General features: G+C 39.9%; 1 protein-coding gene and 1 long non-coding RNA gene across 4 annotated transcripts in view; one reads left to right on the top strand and one right to left on the bottom strand.

The window, feature by feature from the left end:
• Positions 1-6,291: 6,291 nt before the first annotated feature.
• ZWINT (ZW10 interacting kinetochore protein) lies at positions 6,292-11,201 on the bottom strand. Of its 2 annotated transcripts, none has more exons than XM_061402657.1 (9): positions 11,080-11,201; positions 9,852-9,942; positions 9,562-9,685; positions 9,235-9,401; positions 8,673-8,729; positions 7,995-8,137; positions 7,737-7,914; positions 7,565-7,647; positions 6,292-6,951 (listed from the first exon to the last, which is right to left on the bottom strand). In XM_061402657.1, the coding sequence occupies exons 1-8, from the start codon at positions 11,118-11,120 to the stop codon at positions 7,570-7,572; spliced, it is 879 nt and encodes a 292-aa protein (XP_061258641.1). In that variant the 5' UTR covers positions 11,121-11,201; the 3' UTR covers positions 6,292-6,951; positions 7,565-7,569. The 2 variants fall into 2 exon arrangements, with proteins under 2 accessions (XP_061258641.1, XP_061258642.1); XM_061402658.1 differs by having other exon boundaries at positions 7,755-7,914.
• Positions 11,202-11,280: 79 nt separating this feature from the next.
• LOC133239107 (uncharacterized) overlaps positions 11,281-22,434 on the top strand; it is a 49,528-nt gene continuing 38,374 nt past the window's right edge. For both annotated transcript variants that reach the window (XR_009733720.1, XR_009733721.1), the window contains exon 1: positions 11,281-11,930. This is a non-coding gene — a long non-coding RNA (uncharacterized LOC133239107). The remainder of the gene's footprint in view (positions 11,931-22,434) is intronic.

Below are 22,434 nucleotides of genomic sequence, written 5' to 3'. Positions count from 1 at the left end.
CAAACATCTGAATGCAGAGTTCCAAAGAATAGCAAGGAGAGAGAAGAAAGCCTTCCTCAGCGATCAATGCAAAGAAATAGAGGAAAACAACAGAATGGGAAAGACTAGAGATCTCGTCAAGAAAATTAGAGATACCAAGGAAACATTTCATGCAAGTTCAGTTCTGTTCAGTCACTCAGTCGTGTCCGACTATTTGCGACCCCATGAATCGCAGCATGCCAGGCCTCCTTGTCCACCACCAACTCCCGGAGTTCACCCAAAATTATGTCCATCGAGTCACTGATGCCATCCAGCCATCTCATCCTCTGTCGTCCCCTTCTCCTCCTGCCTCCAATCCCTCCCAGCATCAGAGTCTTTTCCAATGAGCCAACTCTTTGCATGAGGTGGCCAAAGTACTGGAGTTTCAGCTTTAGCATCATTCCTTCCAATGAACACCCAGGAGTGATCTCCTTTAGAATGGACTGATTGGATCTCCTTGCAGTCCAAGGGACTCTCAAGAGTCTTCTCCAACACCACAGTTCAAACGCATCAATTCTTTGGCATTCAGCCTTCTTCACAGTCCAACTCTCACATCCATACATAACCACTGGAAAAACCATAGCCTTAACTAGACGGACCTTTGTTGGAAAAGTAATGTTTTGAATCTGCTTTTCAATATGCTGTCTAGGTTGGTCATAACTTTCCTTCCAAGGAGTAAGCGTCTTTTATTTCATGGCTGCACTCACCATCTGCAGTGATTTTGGAGCCCCAAAAAATAAAGTCTGACACTGTTTCCACTGTTTCCCCAACTATTTCCCATGAAGTGATGAGACCAGATGCCATGGTCTTAGTTTTCTGAATGTTGAGCTTTAAGCCATCTTTTTCACTCTCCACTTTCACTTTCATCAAGAGGCTTTTGTGTTCCTCTTCACTTTCTGCCATAAGGGTGGTGTCATCTGCATATCTGAGGTTATTGATATTTCTCCCGGCAATCTTGATTCCAGCTGGTGTTTATTGCAGTCCAGCATTTCTCATGATGTACTCTGCATAGAAGTTAAATAAGCAGGGTGACAATATACAGCCTTGACGTACACCTTTTCCTATATGGAACCAGTCTGTTGTTCCATGTCCAGTTCTAACTGTTGCTTCCTGACCTGCATACAAATTTCTCAAGAGGCAGGTCAGGTGGTCTGATATTCCCATCTCTTTCTGAATTTTCCCCAGTTTATTGTGATCCACACAGTCAAAGGCTTTGGCATAGTCAATAAAGCAGAAATAGATGTTTTTCTGGAACTCTCTTGATTTTCCCACGATCCAGTGGATGTTGGCAATTTGATCCCTGCAAAGGGCTCGATAAATGACAGAAATGGTTTGGACCTAACAGGAGCAGAAGATAGTAAGAAGAGGTGGCAAGATTACACAGAAGAACTGTACAAAAAAATATCTTCACGACTAAGATAATCACGATGGTGTGATCACTCACCTAGAGCCAGACATCCTGGAATGTGACGTCAAGTGGGCCTTAGAAAGCATCATTAGGAACAAAGCTAGTGGAGGTGATGGAATTACAGTTGAGCTATTTCAAATCCTGGAAGATGATGCTTTGAAAGTGCTGCACTCAATATGCCAGCACATTTGGAAAGCTCAGCAGTGGCCACAGGACTGGAAAAGGCCAGTTTTCATTCCAATGCCCAAGAAAGGCAATGCCAAAGAATGCTCAAACTCCCGCCCAATTGCACTCATCTCACACACTCACACACTAGTAAAGTAATGCTCAAAATCCTGCAAGCCAGGCTTCAGCAATACGAGAACCATGAACTTCCAGATGTTCAAAATGGTTTTAGAAAAGGCAGAGCTCAAATTGCCAACATCTGCTGGATCATCGAAAAAGCAAAAGAGTTCCAGAGAAACATCTATTTCTGTTTTATTGACTATGCCAAAGCCTTTGTGTGGACCACAATAAAAGGTGGAGAATTCTGAAAGAGATGGGAGTACCAGACCACCTGACCTGCCTCTTGAGTAACCTATATACCCGTCAGGAAGCAACAGTTAGAAGTGGACATGGAACAGACACGTTCCAAATAGGAAAAGGAGTATAAGGCTGTATATTGTCATCTTGCTTATTTAATGTATATGCAGAGTACATCATGAGAAACGCTGGGCTGGAAGAAGCACAAGCTGGAATCAAGATTGCTGGGAGAAGCATCAATAACCTAAAATAGGCAAATGACACCACCCTTATGGCAGAAAGTGAAGAGGAACTAAAAAGCCTCTTGATGAAAGTGAAAGAGGAGAGTGAAAAAGTTGGCTTAAAGCTCAACATTCAGAAAACGAAGACCACGGCATCTGGTCCCATCACTTCATGGGAATTAGATGGGGAAAACAGTGGAAACATTGTCAAACTTTATTTTTTGGGGCTCCAAAATCACTGCAGATGGTGATTGCAGCCATGAAATTAAAAGATACTTACTCCTTGGAAGGAAAGTTATGACCACCCTAGATAGCATATTGAAAAGCAGATTCAAAACATTACTTTGCCAACAAAGGTCCGTCTAGTCAAGGCTATGGTTTTTCCAGTGGTTATGTATGGATTTGAGTTGGACTGTGAAGAAAGCTGATTGCCAAAGAATTGTTGCTTTTGAACTGTGGTGTTGGAGAAGACTCTTGACAGTTCCTTGGACTGCAAGGAGATCCAACCAGTCATCCTAAAGGAGATCAGTCCTGGGTGTTCTTTGGAAGGAATGATGCTAAAGCTGAAACGCCAATATTTTGGCCACCTCATGTGAAGATTTGACTCATTGGAAAAGACTCTGATGCTGTGAGGGACTGGGGGGCAGGAGAAGGGGAAGACAGAGGATGAGATGGCTGGATGGCATCACTGACTCAATGGACATGATTCTGGCTGAACTCCAGGAGTTGGTGATGGACACGGAGGCCTGCTTGCTGCAATTCATGTGGTTGCAAAGAGTCGGACACGACTGAGTGACTGAACTGCACTGAGGCGGCAGTAGTCATAAAAATCCTGCCTACCAATGCAGGAGACATGAGACACGGGTTCAATCCCTGGGTTGGGAAGATTCCCTGGAGGAGGAAATGGCAACCCACTCCAGTATTCTTGCCTGGAGAATCCCATGGACAGAGGAGCCTGGTGGGCTACAGTTCATGCGGTCGCAGAGTCAGAAGTTACTGAAGCAACTTAGCAGACATCTTTACCTCAAGAGGATGGAAAAATTTGTACTGTTTTCTAAATGTATATTCTGCTTTAAATTCATAAATGTTCTCACCAACGATGTTACTTTCTGAGAGTTCTATTGCAATAGATTAAAATACATGAGAAATTTTTATCTATATAAGAAAATTTCAACAGGTTTCTGTGGCTTCCAGGTGAAGGTATTGACTTCCTATAGCCAGCAGGGTAAAGGTAAATGGTTCAGTTAACTCACTATTCCCATTTCTCCCCTTATATTCTATGTTCCAAGCACTGGCTAGGCCATATGTATTCTTGAAATTGACAGTTTCTCACTTTCTGTACTTTACTTATGATGTTCCTTCCGCTTAGTTAGGCCTTTTCTGGTGGCTCAGACGATAGAGTCTGCCTGCAATGCAGGAGACCTGGGTTCAATCCTTGGGTCAGGAAGATCCCCTGGAGAAGGGAATGGCTACCCACTCCAGTATTCTTGCCTGGAAAATACCATGGACAGAGGAGCCTGGCAGGCTACAGTTCACTGTGTTGCGAAGAGTCGGATACAACTGAGCGACTTCACTTTCTGTTTAGTGTTGTCAAAATATTTCAATTCTGGGTGCTGTCAAAATATTTTAATTCTTAGTCCTTAACAATGACAGACATAATTTTTTTTTTTTGGTAAGAATTAGTCTTTTCCTTCCTGTCTTTAAACTCAGATTATTTATCATTTTTCTTTTTTTAAATTCTCAGAACTTACATTCAGCACATAGCTGACATTAAACAAATGACGAAATCTACCTCTGGATAATTTATTTGAAATTGAACTCAAAGGCAGCTCTTCGGAAAATCTTCCCTGAAGATGGTCAAATGAACATTTACTAAGTACTTTTAAAATGTGAAGGTACTGATATATGTTTATTTGTGGATACAAAGAATATATGTTCCTGTAGAGAGAAATTACATAGAACAAATGATTAATGACAGGATCTGAAAACAGAGGTGAAATATCCATCATCCAGTCACTCACTTCCTCCAGCTAATCTACATTAACTCTGCCAGCTTTATATGTGTATGTAAGTACACACACACTCCCACACACCAATGTTATATATCTCATGCCTAAAATCCTCAACCAAATTTACCATTTCTTTCCTTTCCCCCATCTTTCTTATGTTGAAAATGACACATTGAAACAGTTAGGCATTTCAGTCATCATCAAGAGTGGTGTTCAACCAAGAAACCAGCATATCTTGCCCGAGACTGTACTATCATTGGAGTAACCAAATCAAACCACCACAGACAATGCTGAACTTCAGTAAATAAATTATTTCAAACTCCTTTTTTATTTCTAGAATATCTGGCCAGGTTAATCCAAGCCTTATATACATGGAGACTGTGGATAGGCCCCTGCCCCTAAAGAGAAGTATTTTCCCTGAAATACTCACGTAAAGCATAACTTCTTGTCTACTTAGTTTTATAAACAGGATTAAAATTTAATATATCTATTATTAAAACTGGTATTTTTATTAATAAGATTGCTGTTTATGATTGGTTATTAAGATTAGACTCAAAGTTTTTACAATATAACTTCATAACATGGAGATTCTACAAGATATTTTAAACAAACTTTCATTCTTTCATAAAATAAACCCTATTTTGAGTATTCCAACTCTTGTGTGTTTTTCCTACGACTTTTTACAATACATTCAAAATTTGTACACTAGGTCATATATATATATAGTGCTTCTTTTATGTTTATTTGTGATAATCTTTTATTTCTAAAAGTTCTGTTATCTTCTGAAAGTACATTTCTATATTTTCTTATTTTTCCTATCTCAGAACACAATTTTAGGTACAAAGTAATCGACTCATTTAAATAATTATCATGTAGGTATAATCAGTATAAAATGCATGATGAAATGAATTATGCATACCTTGCATAGGTGTGTTTGCTAAAGTTCACTCGACAATTTAAATTTTAGATATTCATTTGAATACGGCATCTGAAATCTAATTTTTGTACATTGGAGAGCTCCATGAAGATTAACAAGTTTTTTATAACTATGTTAACAGTTACTCAAATTCAACAACATAAATAGAAGAATTTACACCCTCATCCCCACAAAAAGACAATTTAAAAAGCCCTCAAGATATTGATTCCTGAGACTCTAGCTTTCAGACTTAATGCCTAGGTTATTCGGGCTTTCAAAAGCAAAGTGTATCAAAACTCACTAAATTTTTCAGTCTTTGCAAAAAGTACCAAAAAGTTCATTTAAATACCGTGCTAACAACAATAATGAAACTAGTTGACTTAATTTCACATTGTTTATATTTCAAAACTTACACATATTTGGCCCAAAGAGGAGACATAAAAATTGTAATACAAGTTGCATAATTTTATAAGACAGGATGGGGCTTATTAAGGACAGAAAGATTATAAAATGGGAAGATAGTTTTCTTTTCAAAATAGGGTATAATATTTGAAGCAAATTTAATTTTATGAATTTAAAATTATAAAGATAGAATGATAGGGATTAGCTTTGTTGAAATTATCCAGATGTTTATAAGAGAAATAAGCAAATCCACTATCATTTGGAAATCTGAACACATCTCTCTCAGAAGATGATATTTAGAAAATAAAAAATTAAGTATATAGATGATACAAATTGAAAAACCTAAGAAGCATAATCTAATAAACATACAAAAAAAATCATACATGACAGTTCTTTTTTTTTTTTTTACTTTTTTAATTTTTTTAAATTTTATTTTATTTTTAAACTTTACAATATTGTACTGGTTCTGCCATATATTGAAACGACAGTTCTAAAAGACATTCTTTTAAAAAATCAACATGAAAAAAAAAAGAAAAAAAAAATCAACATGAAACATTAAAGAAATCACATTCAAGGCTACAACTGCTTCCGTCACCAAATTTCAAAGTTTTTATTATAGATTTGACATTTTCTGACTAAATTAGAATAAACCTAGAAAGATTATCCTCTCACATAGAGTAAAAAATTTGAAAATTATTTTTCTAAGAAACTCATGAATCAAAGAAATAATTTTAATAGAAAATTCTATGAATTGAATGATTGTGAAAATACTAATAGGAAGCCAGAAGAAAATGATAACTTTAAATGTTTATTTGAGAAAACAAATAAAGGTCCAAATACACAAGTTTATTACCTGATAAAAAGTTTACCAAAAAAAACCATATTCTTGACCTAAAAACAGAAGCCAGAAAATGATCAAGATACTACTACAAATCAATGAACCAGAACAAAACATACAACAGAGAATCACAAAAGCCAGTCTTTCAGCATTCGAATATTTGAAAATGAATGACAATCTGAAAGGATGAGTCAAGGAAAAAAAAACAGTAAAACACAAAAAATGTATCAGAAATATAACATTAGGACATCCTAGAATAGGCTACAGATCAGGGATGTAATCACTTCCTCAAACACAGTAGTGATCCCACTGTTCATACATTCAGTGAGACACATAGAGGCATGGAGAATGAAAGCAACAAACAAAAATATAGAAACACACACATACCAGCACAAATAGAAATACCAACTCACATATCATAGACCAATATAGAGGTTGGGGGGGCGGGTCTCTATACTTTTTCACTATTGCTCTTTATTACTGTTTCAGTTTGCAACCCTGTTGTCACACACGCTGAAATCATCCTATTGACTTGTTCATTATCATTATGCTCCAAGTGGCCAGTGACTGGTCAGTTAAGTCCACTTCTGCAACTTCAGTTCATAGCAAATCAGGGCCTGGCACAAATCAGAGACTCAGTAAACATTACGATCAGTAATTAAAGTTAGCTTTCCAAATCTAATCACCTGCATAAAGCATTCACCTTCTCCCTGAATTAAGCTCAGCATATTTGTGGCGTATCCATTTGGGTAAGCAACCTCTGATGCCCCAGGCCAGGGCCCTTTCCCGACCTTTATTCTCTCCACTCACACCTGTCCAAGTATCTATCATGTTGTTGGCCTTTGAGTGTGGCTCTTCCAACCAACATGTGAAGATAAGCCGACCAACAGGCAGCTGAGAGAGCTCCAGGGTTTTTAATAAACAGAATCCAGGGCCTGCCCTGACCAGGTGTGTAGTCAAAAATCAAACTGCACTCAAAGAATTTAAGTCCATCCTGCCGTGAGGGTGAGGTGAGAGGGCTGGAGAAGAGGAAGAGCCAGACTAGTCTAGGGTAGGCTGGGCATGGGGATAAAGTACTAAACTTCAACCATAAAATAAACTCCTTGTTCCTGCCCACATCCCATTCTTTCCATGAACAGTGGAGCTAGGAAACAGAGATAGATAGACCAGAGACCCTCCCTCCTGCCATACTGCAGTCCAGGGAAACCATGGCCTGAGTTGGAGTCTGACCTGCTCTAGGATTCTTCCTTATGTTGCTGTCTGCCAGGAAGCGATGGTAAGCCTGCATCTCCAACAGGCTGTGGGTTGTCAGCCTTGGGAAAAAAGGTATGGGCAGTGAGTAAGGTCTATCTTTCCGTTTTTTTCTCTGTCTCCCTGCCCAACTATTCCACCTCTCACTCACGTTGGAGGACACACCGACCTCTCTTCCCATGGTGTCCTGAGTGTTCTGTTCCTGGGGCTGGGTCACCTGTTGGAGCTTATCCTTAGGAAGATCCAACTCCTGTGGTATCTCTGCCTCTGCCTCATTGAATAGCTGCTTACCCTGTAGGGTGTATAGCAGCTGGAGGAAGGTCTGGTACCTAGAAGGAGGATGTGGTTATGAAGAGAGGGAACTTCTGCTGGACAACCCTAGGTCTGCAGCCCATGCTCCCAGCCTCACCTCTGCAGCTTGTCCTTCTCCTGCTCTGCCTGCTGCTTCAGGGTTCCAAGTTCCTGATATAGTCGTTGAAGTTCCTGTTGAGCTCCTGTCTGACGCTCCCTCACTTCTGACGAAGCCTCCGCCAGATTCTGCAAATGCTTCTCCTACCAAGAGTGAGAATGCAGATATGGTTCCTCAGATCCTGAGGTCTTGGAGCCATTTTCCCAACCCTCCAGATTAGACCTAGCTGGGGTTTCAGATACATAGATGAATAGAGGGACTCCACTCATTTTAGGCAGGACCAGAAGCTTAGAAAAAAAGGATCAAAGTGAGTTGTTCCAAGGTGAGGCATTCTGGAGGAAAGTGGCACAAAGAATAATAAGACTTATTTAGTTTGCTATGTGCCAGGCACTACTTTAAACACTTGCTGTACCAATTACTCAATCATCCTAACACCTCTACAGGGTAGATGCTATTATTTTCTTCATTTCACAGATGAAGATACAGAAGCAGAGAAAGTAAGGTGACAGTTCAAAATCATGCAGTGGTAAGTGGTGATGCTAGGATCAAAGTCCATGTGGGTCCCATAATATAATGCCACACAGGAGGAAATGAGATGAAAATTTTCTAGGCAGAGGACTTGGCCCATGCAATAGCATGGTAGTGGGAAGAGATATTTTCCTAGGGAAATGGACCTACCTGTTCCAGCTGCCACTGCTTCTGGGCTATTCTGAGTTTTTCCATGGCCATTTGCTTCTGCAGGTAAGCGAAGGAAGTGAATGAGAGGAGGAGTGTGTTTTTATTGTTGCATTTCATTTTTTTAAATTAATTTTCTCTTATAGCATGTCCTTGTTGGTTATCTATTTTAAATATAGCAGTGTGTCCATGTCAAATTCCCAATCTGTCCCCAGCCTCCTTCCTCTCTGGTAACCATAAGTTCTTGCTCTAAGTCTGTGAGTGTATTTCTGTTTTACAGTAAGTTCATTTGTATCTTTTTTTTAGATTCCACATATAAATGTCATCATATATTTTCCTTTGTCTGACTTACTTAAGTATGATCATCTCTAAGTCTATCCATGTTACTGCAAATGGCATTATATTATTTTAATGGCTGAATAATACTGATGAATGGATAAAGAAGATGTGGTACACTCAGTCATATGGTTGAAATTTAAAAGATAACCAGTGGGTCCAACCTAGCACATTCACCCTTTTCCTCCTCCTCTCTGCTTGACCTTCCCTCCTCTCATCACTGGTTCACCTTGGCCTGGAGCTGTTTAAGGGCCTCCTGGAGCTGTGCCTGCTTTATTTGGGCCTCCTCCACCTTGGGCAGTGCCTCGGTCAGGGAATTTGTGATAACCTCCACATGCTCTTGATATGTGGCCTTCAGCTCTTTCCACTGCTCTTTGGCTTCAAGTGCCTTCTGCCCTGTGGAGAGCCATCAAAAATTAGTATATAAGTGAGGTAGACCCACTTGCCTGCAGCACTGGGGCTTCAGTCATCACATCAGCCAAACAGCTGACCTGACTGATGTCTCCCTTTCTTCTTCACTCAGGGAAGCCCCTATCCAAACCCTGAGCCCACTTACGGCTTGTGTCTTCAGAAGCCAAGGGGTTCTGGTCCTGGGCAGTGCCTTCCTGAACCAAGAAATTCTGCAGGAAGTCTACTACTTGAAGCTGGCTGCAAAGGAGCTTGTCTTTCTTCCGAGAGTCCTGTTCAGAAGGAGGGTATCGGCAGGGAACATTCTTACCTCCTTGTACCACAGGCCAACAAGGTTACCTTCCAGTCTGCTCACCATTAACGCTGCCCAGTATCTCAACAAGAGGATTCAGGAGCAGCCCCTGGCTGGTGAAAGGCTAGCTCCCATCTTGCACATACCATCACAAACTCAGCCAGGATCTGGGCAGGCAGTTCAGCTTCCTCCTGAAAACCAACAGGCTCCAGGATGTCTGCTACCTTGGCCAGGACCCTGAAGGGGCAAGAAAACAGGAAAAACTGCAGACTCCTAAGGTGCTAGTTCTAGTGAATTTGTGTGCACATTGCACATATGTGATTATGTGTATCAATGCTGAGTCTTGTCCTGACTAGCAGCTACACACAGGCTTGAAGGGCCACCTGAGACCAGGAATGTGTGTGCATGGAAGACACATGGAAGTAATAAGTGAAATAATAAGTGAGGAAAAATAAGCAAAGCAAGGGGAATAATAAGCGTGGGGAAAGAGCTGTGATTTTAAATAGGGTCTGTTTCACCGAATAGAAACCTTTTGAAGGGACTTCCCTAGTGGTTCAGTGATAAGAATCCGCCTGCCAACCCAGATGTTACAGAGTCCATCCCTGGTCCAGTTAGATTCTGCATGCCACGGAGCAACTAAGCCCGGGCACCACAGCTCCTGAAGCCCTCGCTCTAGAGCCAGTGCTCTGCAAGGAGAAACCACTGCAATGAGAAGCCGGGCACCGCAGCTAGATAGCAGAACCACTCATTGAAGCTAGAGAAAGTCAGCGCAAAGCAAGAAAGAAGACATTTGAGTTTCTGAAATCAAAGAAATATACAGGGGATGGGACAGCGCCCCGCGCAGAAACACAGCCTTGGAGCAACGTCTCAGAATACTGGAGCAGGAGCTAAGGACACAGAGCTGGATCCCTGGGTTTAGGCTCTCCAGAGTTCTTCCTTGTTGGGGGCTGGACCAGTCCATTAGGAAGCGGTAACCAGGATAAAATAACTCATAGCAACAGTGTATGTTGGGACAAGAGTGGCAGAAATTAAACGGATTTCACAGGGTATCTCCCGGGGTGGAAAGTCCCCTGTTAGGATGGTCGACTTGCGAAGGGATGTGGGGGCTTGACAGGGATGTAACCGTCCCCTTTAAGTACACATCTCTGGGGAGTGTGCGTTCGTGGTGGGGAACAGTCTCTCATATGCCTTACTCCTGGAGAGAGCCAACCTAAGACAGGGAGTCTGGGGTCACTATCACTTCACGGGAGAGCCGAATCCCAACAGCTATAATGGGTTGAGGGGCATTAACTGATTTTACTCGGGGGTGCGCAAGGACCTTCCCAGCCCGCCCCCAGCTGCTCCCCCTCCACCCCCCGGGCGGGAGACACTTACTCTCGGGCTGCAGTCTCCACTTCAGACTCTGCAGCCCCCATTTTGCTCCAGGCTGCGCTCCAGCTCTACTCTGGAACTACTTTGGATCCACCGCAGGCTGCGCGCCGGAACAGGCGATTGGATGTCCGGTCAGTGGGCGGGATTCAAGGACCTTTAAGCGCTTTCATTGGCAGGCTCAGATTGACGCATTGGCGGGCCCTGTTGTTTGGCGCAGGCGCAGTTGTTGCTAAGCGCTGCAGGCGCGCAGTTCTACGCCTGCGCAGTAACCCGTAGGCTGAGCTGAGGTGGGGGAGGTGTGGCTTGAGTTCGTTCCGCGGCGCGCGGCCCAGTTCTCCTCAGACTAAGCGGCAGAGGAAAACATTTCTCTGTATGGATTTTAGGGGTACCTTTCAACAGTTCCTTTATTGAAAAAGAAAAAAAAAAAAAAAATTCTACTGCTGTTGAAGGAGAACGCTGGGTCTGTTTCCAAGACAGTTGGAGTCAGTAACGAGTAACAGTGACCCTGAAGACTGAGGAAACAAATGCTATCAGTTCAAAAAGCTTACTGTGTTTACAAGATTTTCCAGACTGCAGTGCAGGGAGAGAACACTTAAGCAGAGCCCAGTGAATTGCCTGCTTTGACAGGAAGGAGCTGCAAGTTTGGGGGAGACCAGGTCGCGAAGAGTTGGACACGACTGAGCGACTTCACTTTCACTTTTCACTTTCATGCATTGGAGAAGGAAATGGCAACCCACTCCAATGTTCTTGCCTGGAGAATCCCAGGGACAGGGGAGCCTCGTTGGCTGCCGTGTATGGGGTCGCACAGAGTCGGACACAACTGAAGCCACTTAGCAACAGCAGCAGCAGGACAGGTAATGTTCTTTTCATAGTATAACATAAAGGCGAGAGTTGTTCAGAGAACTTGGAGTTCTGTAGAATTTTCTCCAGGATTCTACTGAATTTTGAGCATCTTTTGGCTGAGGAAACTACCCGGAAGGGGATTTAAGGATTCACTTAGGCACAGAAGTAGTAATTCGTTTCACCGATCTCGCTGGAAAACTTCCTAATCCATGGGGCATTGGTTATTAGAGTACACAGACAGGTTTTGCCTTAATAGTAAATAGAGCATTCTCCCTAGACACCTCACTCCTCTAGTGCGTGTGTTCACAGTTGTTTCCCGCTCTTTGGGATCCGATGGACTGTAGCCGTCCAAGCTCCTCTGTACACGCGATTTCTCAGGTAAGAATACTGGAATGGATTGCTGTTTCCTCTAGGGGATCTTACCTACACAGGGATCGAACTGGCGTCTCTTTTGTCTCCTGCATTGGCAGGATGATTCTTTACTACTGAGCCACTGGGGAAGCCTTCACTTGTCTAGGGCCACCTAACAAATCTTAAAAGCACGTCCCCATGGATCAAATGGTTAACAAATCATTTAAGTATATAGCAGACCAAAGTTCAATAATATTTATAGGAATACAAAAATGTCCAGCAGCCAATTAGGTACAGTTGACAATGTCTGGCATCAAAAACTACCAAGCTTGCAAAAAATCAGGAAAAGAAAACCCATATTTAGGAGGAAATCACTGATCAGAATAGAACTAGCTCTTAGAATCAAGAGTATTAAAAGTTATGTTCAAAAAAATGGCAAGAGGGAAGGATGTGAAAAAAGTGGACGGCTCATGTTGCTAGTAGAAATGTAAAATGATGTATCTGCTTTTGGAAAACAGTTTAGAAGTTCCTCAAAATGTTAAACTTACCAAGTGCTAGTCAAAAAAGAGCACGTATTTGGGCTTCCCAGGTGACTCTAGAGGTAAAGAACCTGCTTGCCAATGCAGGACACCTAAGAGATGGGGGTTCGATCCCTGGGTGAGGAACATTCCCTGAAGAAGGGAATGGCAACCTACTCCAGTATTCTTGCTTGAAGAATCCCATGAACAGAAGAGCCTGGTGGACTACAATCCATAGGGTCCCAAAGAGTCAGAAACGACCAGAGCGACTTAGCATGCATGCATTCACCTGAAACAAGCTAGAAAGTACCTGAAAGCCAAGCGCCAAGTGAGAAAAAAGGGCACATATTGTATGATTTTGTTTATGTGAAATGTCTAGAATAACCATATATAAAGAAACAGATTAGTGGTTGTCTAGGGGCTGGCAGGGGAAGAGGGATGAATGTGGGGTTTCTTTTAGTGAGTAAATAAAAATGTTCTAAAGTTAGATTATAGGGAAGTTTGCATAATTTGATATATAAAAATTACACTTTAAATGGGTCTCAGAGTTCTTAAAAAGTTAATCAAAAACACGAAACATATAGTAAGACTCAAACTTGTAGAAGTGAAAACTGCCATGTGACCGATGAAATTAAATGGAATTAATAGATTAGACACTGAGCTGTGGTATAATTTCTAACAACCTTATGCTTTGGTAAGGACATAAAGGCAAATCTGAGGTCTTAGCCATGACAAAAAGAAGTTTATTGAAGAAAGAACAGAAAGAACACTTCAAGGGAGAGGTGGAACAAGCCAAGAGAGGCACTGGTGCAGGAATGATGTGGTACAGAGTTTTTCAAGACAGAGTTTTTGCATATTCATCTAGGCAGATGACAGTTTTGATTGACAGGTACAAGTTATGTAACAGCAGGCTTTATTGAGCATGTCTTTCCCATAATTCAGTCTAAGAAGATTATATATGTAATATACATATAATCTATGTATGCATAGAATATTTATGAACCTCTAACAGGCTCCCACTTGCCTAAGGTCACTTGAGGACACACCTGTGCATCCAGACCCATGTGCCAGAGCCAATATGTGCCTAGGGCCTTGGAAAAGTGTTGTTATTTTGTATTAATAGTGTATCTGTGAGCTCTCCTGGGCTGCAGTGGGGCCTCTCTGGGGTGGGGTTTACAGACCTACTTGAATCTTTTTTGGCTTGGCCGCCCCAGTTACTCATGCCTAACTACCTACCTAAACTGTGATCACAAATTCCCATGAAAATACTGCCTGTTGAATAAAATCCTTTTCAAATATTTGAAATGACCTCACTTCATATCTATATTTAAATATTGTACTGTAAACTGAAGATGAAATCATTAAAAGATAAATAGCAAATCAAAATGACATACTGCAAATTGAATTTGAGTGCAAGTTGACTTTGGACTCTGCATAATGCAAATTTCCCAGCTCTGGGGCACTCCCTGGGTTTCCTGTGTTTAGAACTCTATGCTTGTACTGCCAAGAGCCCAGATTCTACCTCTGATCTGGAACTAAAATCCTGTAAATAGCATGGTGTGGCCCCAAACAAGCAAACAAAACCTAAATTTGCAGCTCTGTTTAACCCTCCACTTGGCTCTGATTTTTAGAAAGTGTTAAACTGTTGGTCGCTCCGGGGAATCCAACTCTTTGCGACCCCATGGACTGTATGTAGCCTGCCAGGCTCCTCTGTCCATGGGATTTTCCAGGCAAGAATACTGGAGTGGGTTGCCATTTCCTTCTACAGGGGGATCTTCCCAACCCAGGGATCAAACCCAGCTCTCCTACATTGCAGGCTGAGTCTTTACCATCTGAGCTGCCAGGGAAGTACAGAGATCTGACCTAATTTGCCATTTCCTTCTCCAAATGAAACTTACTATAGGTCAATAAGAAACATATGATTCTAAGTTTTCTTCTCTTTCTGTGTTGTCTAATACAGTAGCCACAGCCATGTGTACCTATTTAAATTTAACTTACAGTTCAATAATTTTCTAAGTCACATTAGCCACATTTAAGTTTTCAATAGCAATGTATGCCTAATGACTGCCATACTGGATAATGGAAATTTTAGAACAATTCCATCAATAGATAAATGTATCCTGTAAATTATGTACCAAAATTTTTCATTTACATTAATTTCAATTTTGTAATTTATGTACAAAAGTTTACATTGACATAAATTTTACCAAACAGGATAAAAAATTTTCCAAGGCTTAAAAAAGTCACATTTGCAGTAAAGAAGTTGCAAGTGTATAAGCTGTTTATGAATTTAAAGAGGTATTTGCTGTTTATCAAACTCTAATGCCCTCCATAAATTATATATAAAAATTTTATGTTGCTCAACTCATCTCCCCAATTGCAGAAAGTAATAGCACAACAAGCAAGGATGTAAAGCAAATTCCCTTAAGCATATAATTGATAGGGGCGTTATGTTTTCATTATTAAGATAGAAACATCTATTTGGTCACTTAACAAATGGAAACAAATGTTAAAGCATATGTTCCTAGTAATAAAAAATTTCCTCATTCGCCTTAAAGTTTTGTTTTTGTGTGTAGTGCATGTGAAATGGTTCTGAAAATAGCACTGACATTAAACTCAAATGTGAGATATGAGTCTAAATTCATCTTTCTGTACATGGAAATTCAGTTGTTACTGCAGTACTTGTCAAAAAATTAGTCTTTCCTCATTTAATTGTCTTGGCACTTCTTGGCACAGAAAATTAATTTGCTAAAAATGTATTTGTGTTTCATGGAGTCTCAATTCTATTTCATTGATCAATATTATTCTTATAGCAGAACTGCATTGTTTTGATTATTGCACCCTTTTATAATACCTTTAGAAGTTGAGAAGTGTATGTCTTTCAAATATTTCTTCTTTTACAAATATGACTTGACTATTCTGTTGGTCTGTTTTTTTTTTTTTTTCTTTTTTTGCCACATTGTGCATCTTGTGGGATCTTAGTTCCTCTTGACTATTCTAGATCTTTTTCATTTCCATATACATTTTAGGAATCGCTGATCAAAATCTAACAAAAGGCCTGCTGGGATTTCCTAAGATTTACATTGTATTGGGTTGGAAGTTACGAATGATCATTTTGATTTCTCTTTTTTTTTCTTAATTTATTTTTATTTTTACAACTGTGTGTTATTTCAAAGGTTGGCTGCCAATAATTTTCAGAGAATACTTAATATAGTTATTGCATAAGAGCATGAATCAACAATGTCTCCAGTATTTCTCTGGACTGGTGAGACTGAACTTTAGGTAAACACTTCTCTCTCTAGGTAATTAAACACAAACACAGAAGTGGACTAGTTAGACTTTTTAAAGAATTTAACATTCAAATTAAAGTATTTTACACCATAACTTCACCTTGTTTAAAAGAAAACAGGCAAGAAGTTTAAATACTTCATTACCAGGACACAATAATATTTCCTTGACAAAACTAGATAATTTGCTCCTTCACAATTAGGTAATTTTTCCTTCATAAAAGTGTAAGAAAGCTACTCATTCTTAATACTGCAGGAGCTAATCATCTTTGTGTTTTAAAAGCAATCACAACTTCTAAACTGATGTGTAAATTTTGAAATTTGGAAAAGAAAAATGGATTAAGTCCTCCTTAAACCTGGCATCTGTGGGAATTTTGTTATGAATGGGTGAAATTCACATTTATTAACCCAAGGCACTAAGCTGGATTTTAAAAAAACCTCATTTAATTGCCACACAGAAACTCTGAACTTTTATTACTCTAGATTAATAGAAAAGAAACTTAATTGAAGTAAATTTACCATGGCCACACAACTGTTGTAGTAAGTTGCAGACCTAAATCTGAAATATATCTGACACTAAAGTTAGCTAGTGAACTAATTGGAGTTAGACCTGAGAGATTTTCATCAATAAAATTCAGCCTTTGTTGAAGGTTTGTTTTCCTTAAGTCATCAGCATCTTATTCTCTACCTGTGTGCCAAGTCACTTCACTTGTGTGAGTCTGCAAACCTATAAACTGTAGCCGTCCCTCCCCACCCCCTGCTTCTCTGTTCATATGATTCTCCAGGCAAGAACAGAGGAGTAGATTGCCATGCTCTCTCTTACAAGGGATCTTCCTGACCCAGGGGTCAAATCCATGTCTCTTAAATCTCCTGCATTGGCAGGTGAGTTCTTTACCACTAGTGCCACCTGGTAATTATATTTATTCTCTACCTGATTCTCAGTGAATGTTTTTAAAATTGATTCTAAATTGCTTTATTACTTTGTTTTTGTCCTGTTCTACTTACATGTGGTAGCAATGCTTTATCCTCCAAATTATATGCTTTGCTTATGATTTCTGAAACTTAAAAAACCTTATTTATTAAAAATTTCAGTTGAGAGAGGGCATATTTCAGTACAAATAGTTTTTTAGATTTGTCAGTTTGGTTTAGTTTTTTGCCTTATTTCTTGCCTTATTGCAATAAAAATTTAGAAACACAGACTAAGAACTTTAAACACAAATTACAGCTCAGTGCAGCTCAAGCAGACAGATCCTTTATTAGACACACACTCCCAAGGTTTGGGAGCAGGCTAACCCTAAAGGAACAGTCTTTTTTCTCTTGGTTTTCCCCTTTTTATACTTCCAGTCTCCTTTGGTTATGCCCTGTGCAAAATAGGGCTTCTACCTACCACCAGTCAATGACAGGGAATGCAAAAGGCAGATTGACAATTGCAAGATACATAAAAGTAGCTTGTGTTGTTTATGTATTCCCATAATTCAGTCTCTTATAATCAGGTGTAGAATATGTATGCACCCTAAATGGGCTCTTAGATGCCTAAGGTTACTTGGAGAAGCCCCTGTGGTTACTTTGTATCCACTGTGTGCCTAGGTTGCACCTGCAGGAGTTGGAAAAGTACTTGTGATTATTTTTTTAACTTATCTGTCAGCTCTCCTGGGTGTGTCTGGGATGGGTTTTAGAAACAGCTTGCATATCTTTCAGCCAAGCCATCCTTCCTTCAGTTCAGTTCAGTTCAGTTGCTCAGTCTTGTCTGACTCTTTGCAACCCCATGAACCACAGCATGCCAGACCTCCCTGTCCATCACCAATGCCCGGAGTTTACCCAGACTCATGTCCATTGAGTCGGTGATGCCATTCAACCATCTCATCCTCTGTCATCCCCTTCTCCTCCTGCCCTCAATCTTTCCCAGCATCAGGGTCTTTTGAAATGAGTCAGCTCTTCGCATCAGTTGGCCAAAGTATTGGAGTTTCAGCTTCATCATCAGTCCTTTCAGTGAACACCCAGAACGGATCTCCTTTAGGATGGTTGAATCTCCTTGCAGTCCAAGGGACTCTCAAGAGTCTTCTCCAACACCACAGTTCAAAAGCATTAATTCTTTGGTGCTCAGCTTTCTTTATAGCCCAACTCTCACATTCATACATGACTACTGGAAAAACCATAGCCTTGACTAGACGGACCTTTGTTGACAAAGTAATGTCTCTGATTTTTAATATGCTGTCTATTTTGGTCTTAACTTTCCTTCCAAGGAGTTAAATCATCTTTTAATTTCATGGCTGCAATCACCATCTATAGTGATTTTGGAGCCCAGAGAAATAAAGTCAGCCACTGTTTCCCTATCTATTTGCCATGAAGTGATGGGACCGGATTCCATGATCTTAGTTTTCTGAATGTTGACCTTTAAGCCAACTTTTTCACTCTCCTCTCTAACTTTCATCAAGAGGCTCTTTAGTTCTTCTTCACTTTCTGCCATAAGGGTGGTGTCATTTGCATATCTGAGGTTATTGATATTTCTCTTGACAATCTTGATTCCAGCTTGTGCTTCCTCCAGCCCAGCATTTCTCTTGATGTACTCTGCATAGAAGTTAAATAAGCAGGGTGACAGTATACAGCCTTGACATACTCCTTTCCCTATTGGGAACCAGTCTGTTGTTCCATGTCCAGTTCTAACTCTTGCTTCCTGACCTGCATATAGGTTTCTCAAGAGGCAGGTCAGGTGGTCTGGTATTCCCATCTCCTTCAGAATTTTCCCCAGTTTATTGTGATCCACACAGTCAAAGGCTTTGGCATAGTCAAAAAAGCAGAAATAGATGTTTTTTCTGGAACTCAATTGCTTTTTTGATGATCTAGCAGATGTCAACAATTTGATCTCTGGTTCCTCTGCCTTTTCTAAAACCAGCTTGAACATCTGGAAGTTCACAGTTCACGTATTGTTGAAGCCTGGCTTGGAGAATTTTGAGCATTACTTTACTAGCGTATGAGATGAGTGCAATTGTGTGGTAGTTTGAGCATTCTTTGGCATTGCCTTCATCCTTCCTTGCTTATGACTAACTTCCTACCAAACAGACTCTCTTCAATTATAGCATTTCAATGACCAGCATTTTCAAAATTGTACATTTTCAACTGTATTTTCTGTAAATGTTTTGCAGGAAAGGTGGGTGGACTAGGTCATGCATTTTAGATGATCAAATCCTGAACTTAGTTGAGAGTCATATTTCATCAGAGAAAATTATTTGTCCCCTGAAGATGCTGAAAATCAGGTTTCTTATAGCACAATACATGACAAAAGGCAAAGAATATGGTCTTTGTAATAAAGAGATTCAAGTTCAATTTCAGTCCAACTACCAACTACATTTGTGACCTTGGGTAATTTAAATGAAATATTGAATTCTATCTTCTCTTTTATTAAATAGGGATAATTATGAGCAGGGTTATTTTTTTGTGTGTGTGTGTGTGAAAAAACGAGTAAAAGAATTTTGAGGAATCATCTTAATCTATGTCCAAGACATAGTGGACATAATTACAATTTTAGGAGTCATATTTAAATAAAGCCAAAGCATGCATAACTGCAGAAATTATTTAGAAATAGTCTGTCATATAACTACTCAGTAAATGCTTATTTTCCAATAAACTATCTCCTCCAATTCCATGAGTGTTTAACATAATTTACAATTTTTACCTTTCACTATTTCCTATTGTTCGTTTTTCAACATCAACTTGGTCTTTATATGTAAACTCAAATTTGAAGTTTCACTAAAACAACTCAGAGATACCCTTCCAAAGACTTAACATGAGCTCATAAAGCTATTACTTCTTTTCCATGAACTATAATTCTGAGTCACTGACAGTTTAGTGTTAGCTATAACTGTGCTTTGCTGGAATTTTCAGATAAACACACTACTTCTCTTAGGAAGAATCTCCATGTTGGGCATCTGAATTTCAGATCATAAGATAATTCTTGCCTTGGTTTGCTAGTTACAGATGGATAGATTCTTTCTTACACCCTGTTCAATTCCCTATTTCAACCTCATTCTTCTAACGATGCTTAGCAAACATGCAATTTGGATACAGATCATCAGAAGTAAATTGCAACACCCTCGTGGGAAAGATATCTCCCTAGGAGTAAATGCCCATGAAAGCATATTGAATCTTTTCTAATCACTGTCTAACCCTCTAGCTTCTTACTCTTTGTTTTCTGACAGTAATGAAACAAAACAACATGATGGAAGCCTGAAAGCTAAAGGGATTATTTTTAATTCTCAAACTCATTTTTATGTATCTGTTGCACTTATAATCATGTTTTGATAATTCCCATTGCTTTCCTCTAATTTTGAAGGGAGATAATTTCATTTTATCTATATATATCTTTCCCTTTCAGTTCAAAAAGCGTTATCTGTTTCTCTTCATAGATTAAGATAAGTCCTAAATATATATATATATATATTTTTTTAATCACTCCACAGCCAAGGAGATTCATCCAGGGATAGCTAGTATTTCATAGGTGCACACAGTGGAACTGGAAAATGTTAGTGGCTCAGTCATGCCCAACTCTTCGCGATCCCTTGAATTGTAGTCCCTGCCAGGCTCCTCTATCCATGGAATTCTCCTGGAGTGGGTAGCCATTCCCTTCTCTGGTGGATCTTCCCAACCCAGGAATCCAACTCAGATCCTCCTGTATTGCAGGCAGATTCTTTAAGGTCTGAGCCACCAAGGAAACCAAAGTGGGTGGCTTGGAAAAGCAAGAGGAACAAAGACATAATCTAGGGATTTTACTCCCCGCCCCCTGCCATTTTATCCTTATACATCTATTCTACAATATTGCTAAAGAAATTATTCATCCCTTTGAAATTTTTAATTCTGTTTAAATATGATTATGAGGCCCACTTGACTTCACACTCCAGGATGTCTGGCTCTAGGTGAGTGATTACACCCATCGTGGTTACCTGGGTCATAAAGATCTTTTTGTATAATTCTTCTGTGTTTTCTTGCTACCTCTTAATATCTTCTGCTTCTGTTATTTCCATACAGTTTCTGTCATTTATTGAGCCCATCTTTGCATGAAATGTTCCCTTGGTATCTCTTCTTTTGCTCCTCTTCTTTTCTCAGCTATTTGAAAACCTCCTTATTTTGCCTTTTTGCATTTCTTTTTCTTGGGGATGGTTTAGATCACAGCCTCCTGTACAATGTTGCAAACCTCTGTCCATAGTTCTTCAGGCATTCTATGAGATCTAATCCCTTAAATTTATTTTTCACTTCCACTGTATAATTTCAAGGGATTTGATTTAGATCATACCTGAATGGTCAAATGGTTTTTTCTACTTTCTTCAATATAAGTCTCGGAGAAGGCAATGACACCCACTCCAGTACTCTTGCCTGGAAAATCCCATGGATGGAGGAGCCTGGAGGGCTGCAGTCCATGGGGTCGCTGAGGGTCGGACACGACTGAGCGACTTCACTTTCACTTTTCACTTTCATGCATTGGAGAAGGAAATGGTAACCCACTCCAGTGTTCTTGCCTGGAGAATCCCAGGGACGGGGGAGCCTGTTGGGCTGCCGTCTATGGGGTCGCACAGAGTCGGACATGACTGAAGTGACTTAGCATCAATATAAGTCTGAATTTAGCACTAAGGAGTTCATGACATAAGCTGCAGTCAACTCCCGGTCTTATTTTTCCTGACTATAGAGCTTCTCCATCTTTGGCTCCAAAGAATGTAATCAATCTGATTTCAGTATTGACCATTTTGTGATGTCCATGTATAGAGTTGTCTCTTGTGTTGTTGGAAGAGAGTATTTGCTATGATCAGTGCGTTCTCTTGGCAACACTCTGTTAGCCTTTTCCTTGCTTCATTTTGTACCCCAAGGCCAAACTTGCCTGTTACTCCAGGTTTCTCTTGACTACCTACTTTTGCATTTCAGTCCTCTATGATGAAAAAGACGTCTGTTTTTGATGTTAGTTCTAGAAAGTCTTGTAGGTCTTCACAGAACCGTTCAACCTCTTTGGCATTAGTGGTTGGGGCACAGACTTGGATTATGGTGATATTGAATGGTTTGCCTTGGAAATGAACGAAGATTATTCTGTTGTTTTTGAGATTATAGCCAGGTACTGCAATTTTGGACTCTTTTGTTGAATATTAGTGGAAAAGTCATAAATCCTTAGGTAAATTTATATTTCCACTAAATGAAATGCATTAAAAAATAACACTCAATGCTAGTAAGCATGTCCCTTTATATCACATAGATACACAGGTTCAAAACCAGTAATTTACATAGTTACTTTAGTGTCCAAGCAAGTAAAATTTTGTTTTTAATTGTATGACTATAATATAGGCTTTCATTATTTTGGTGTCACAATGTACAATGCCATT

Source organism: Bos javanicus, chromosome 26 (assembly GCF_032452875.1).
Source record: "Bos javanicus breed banteng chromosome 26, ARS-OSU_banteng_1.0, whole genome shotgun sequence".
NCBI classification, from domain to species: domain Eukaryota; kingdom Metazoa; phylum Chordata; class Mammalia; order Artiodactyla; family Bovidae; genus Bos; species Bos javanicus.
This window is presented reverse-complemented; position numbering and strand designations above follow the sequence as displayed.

Excerpts from the sequence above, each read along its gene's own strand:
- ZWINT (XM_061402657.1), bottom strand. The coding sequence starts at position 11,120 with ATGGGGGCTGCAGAGTCTGAAGTGGAGACTGCAGCCCGAGA. Across the intron at positions 9,943-11,079 it reads GTGGAGACTGCAGCCCGAGA|GGTCCTGGCCAAGGTAGCAG; the intron begins GTAAGTGTCTCC and ends TTGCCCCTTCAG. Across the intron at positions 9,402-9,561 it reads GGCTTCTGAAGACACAAGCC|GGCAGAAGGCACTTGAAGCC; the intron begins GTAAGTGGGCTC and ends GGCTCTCCACAG.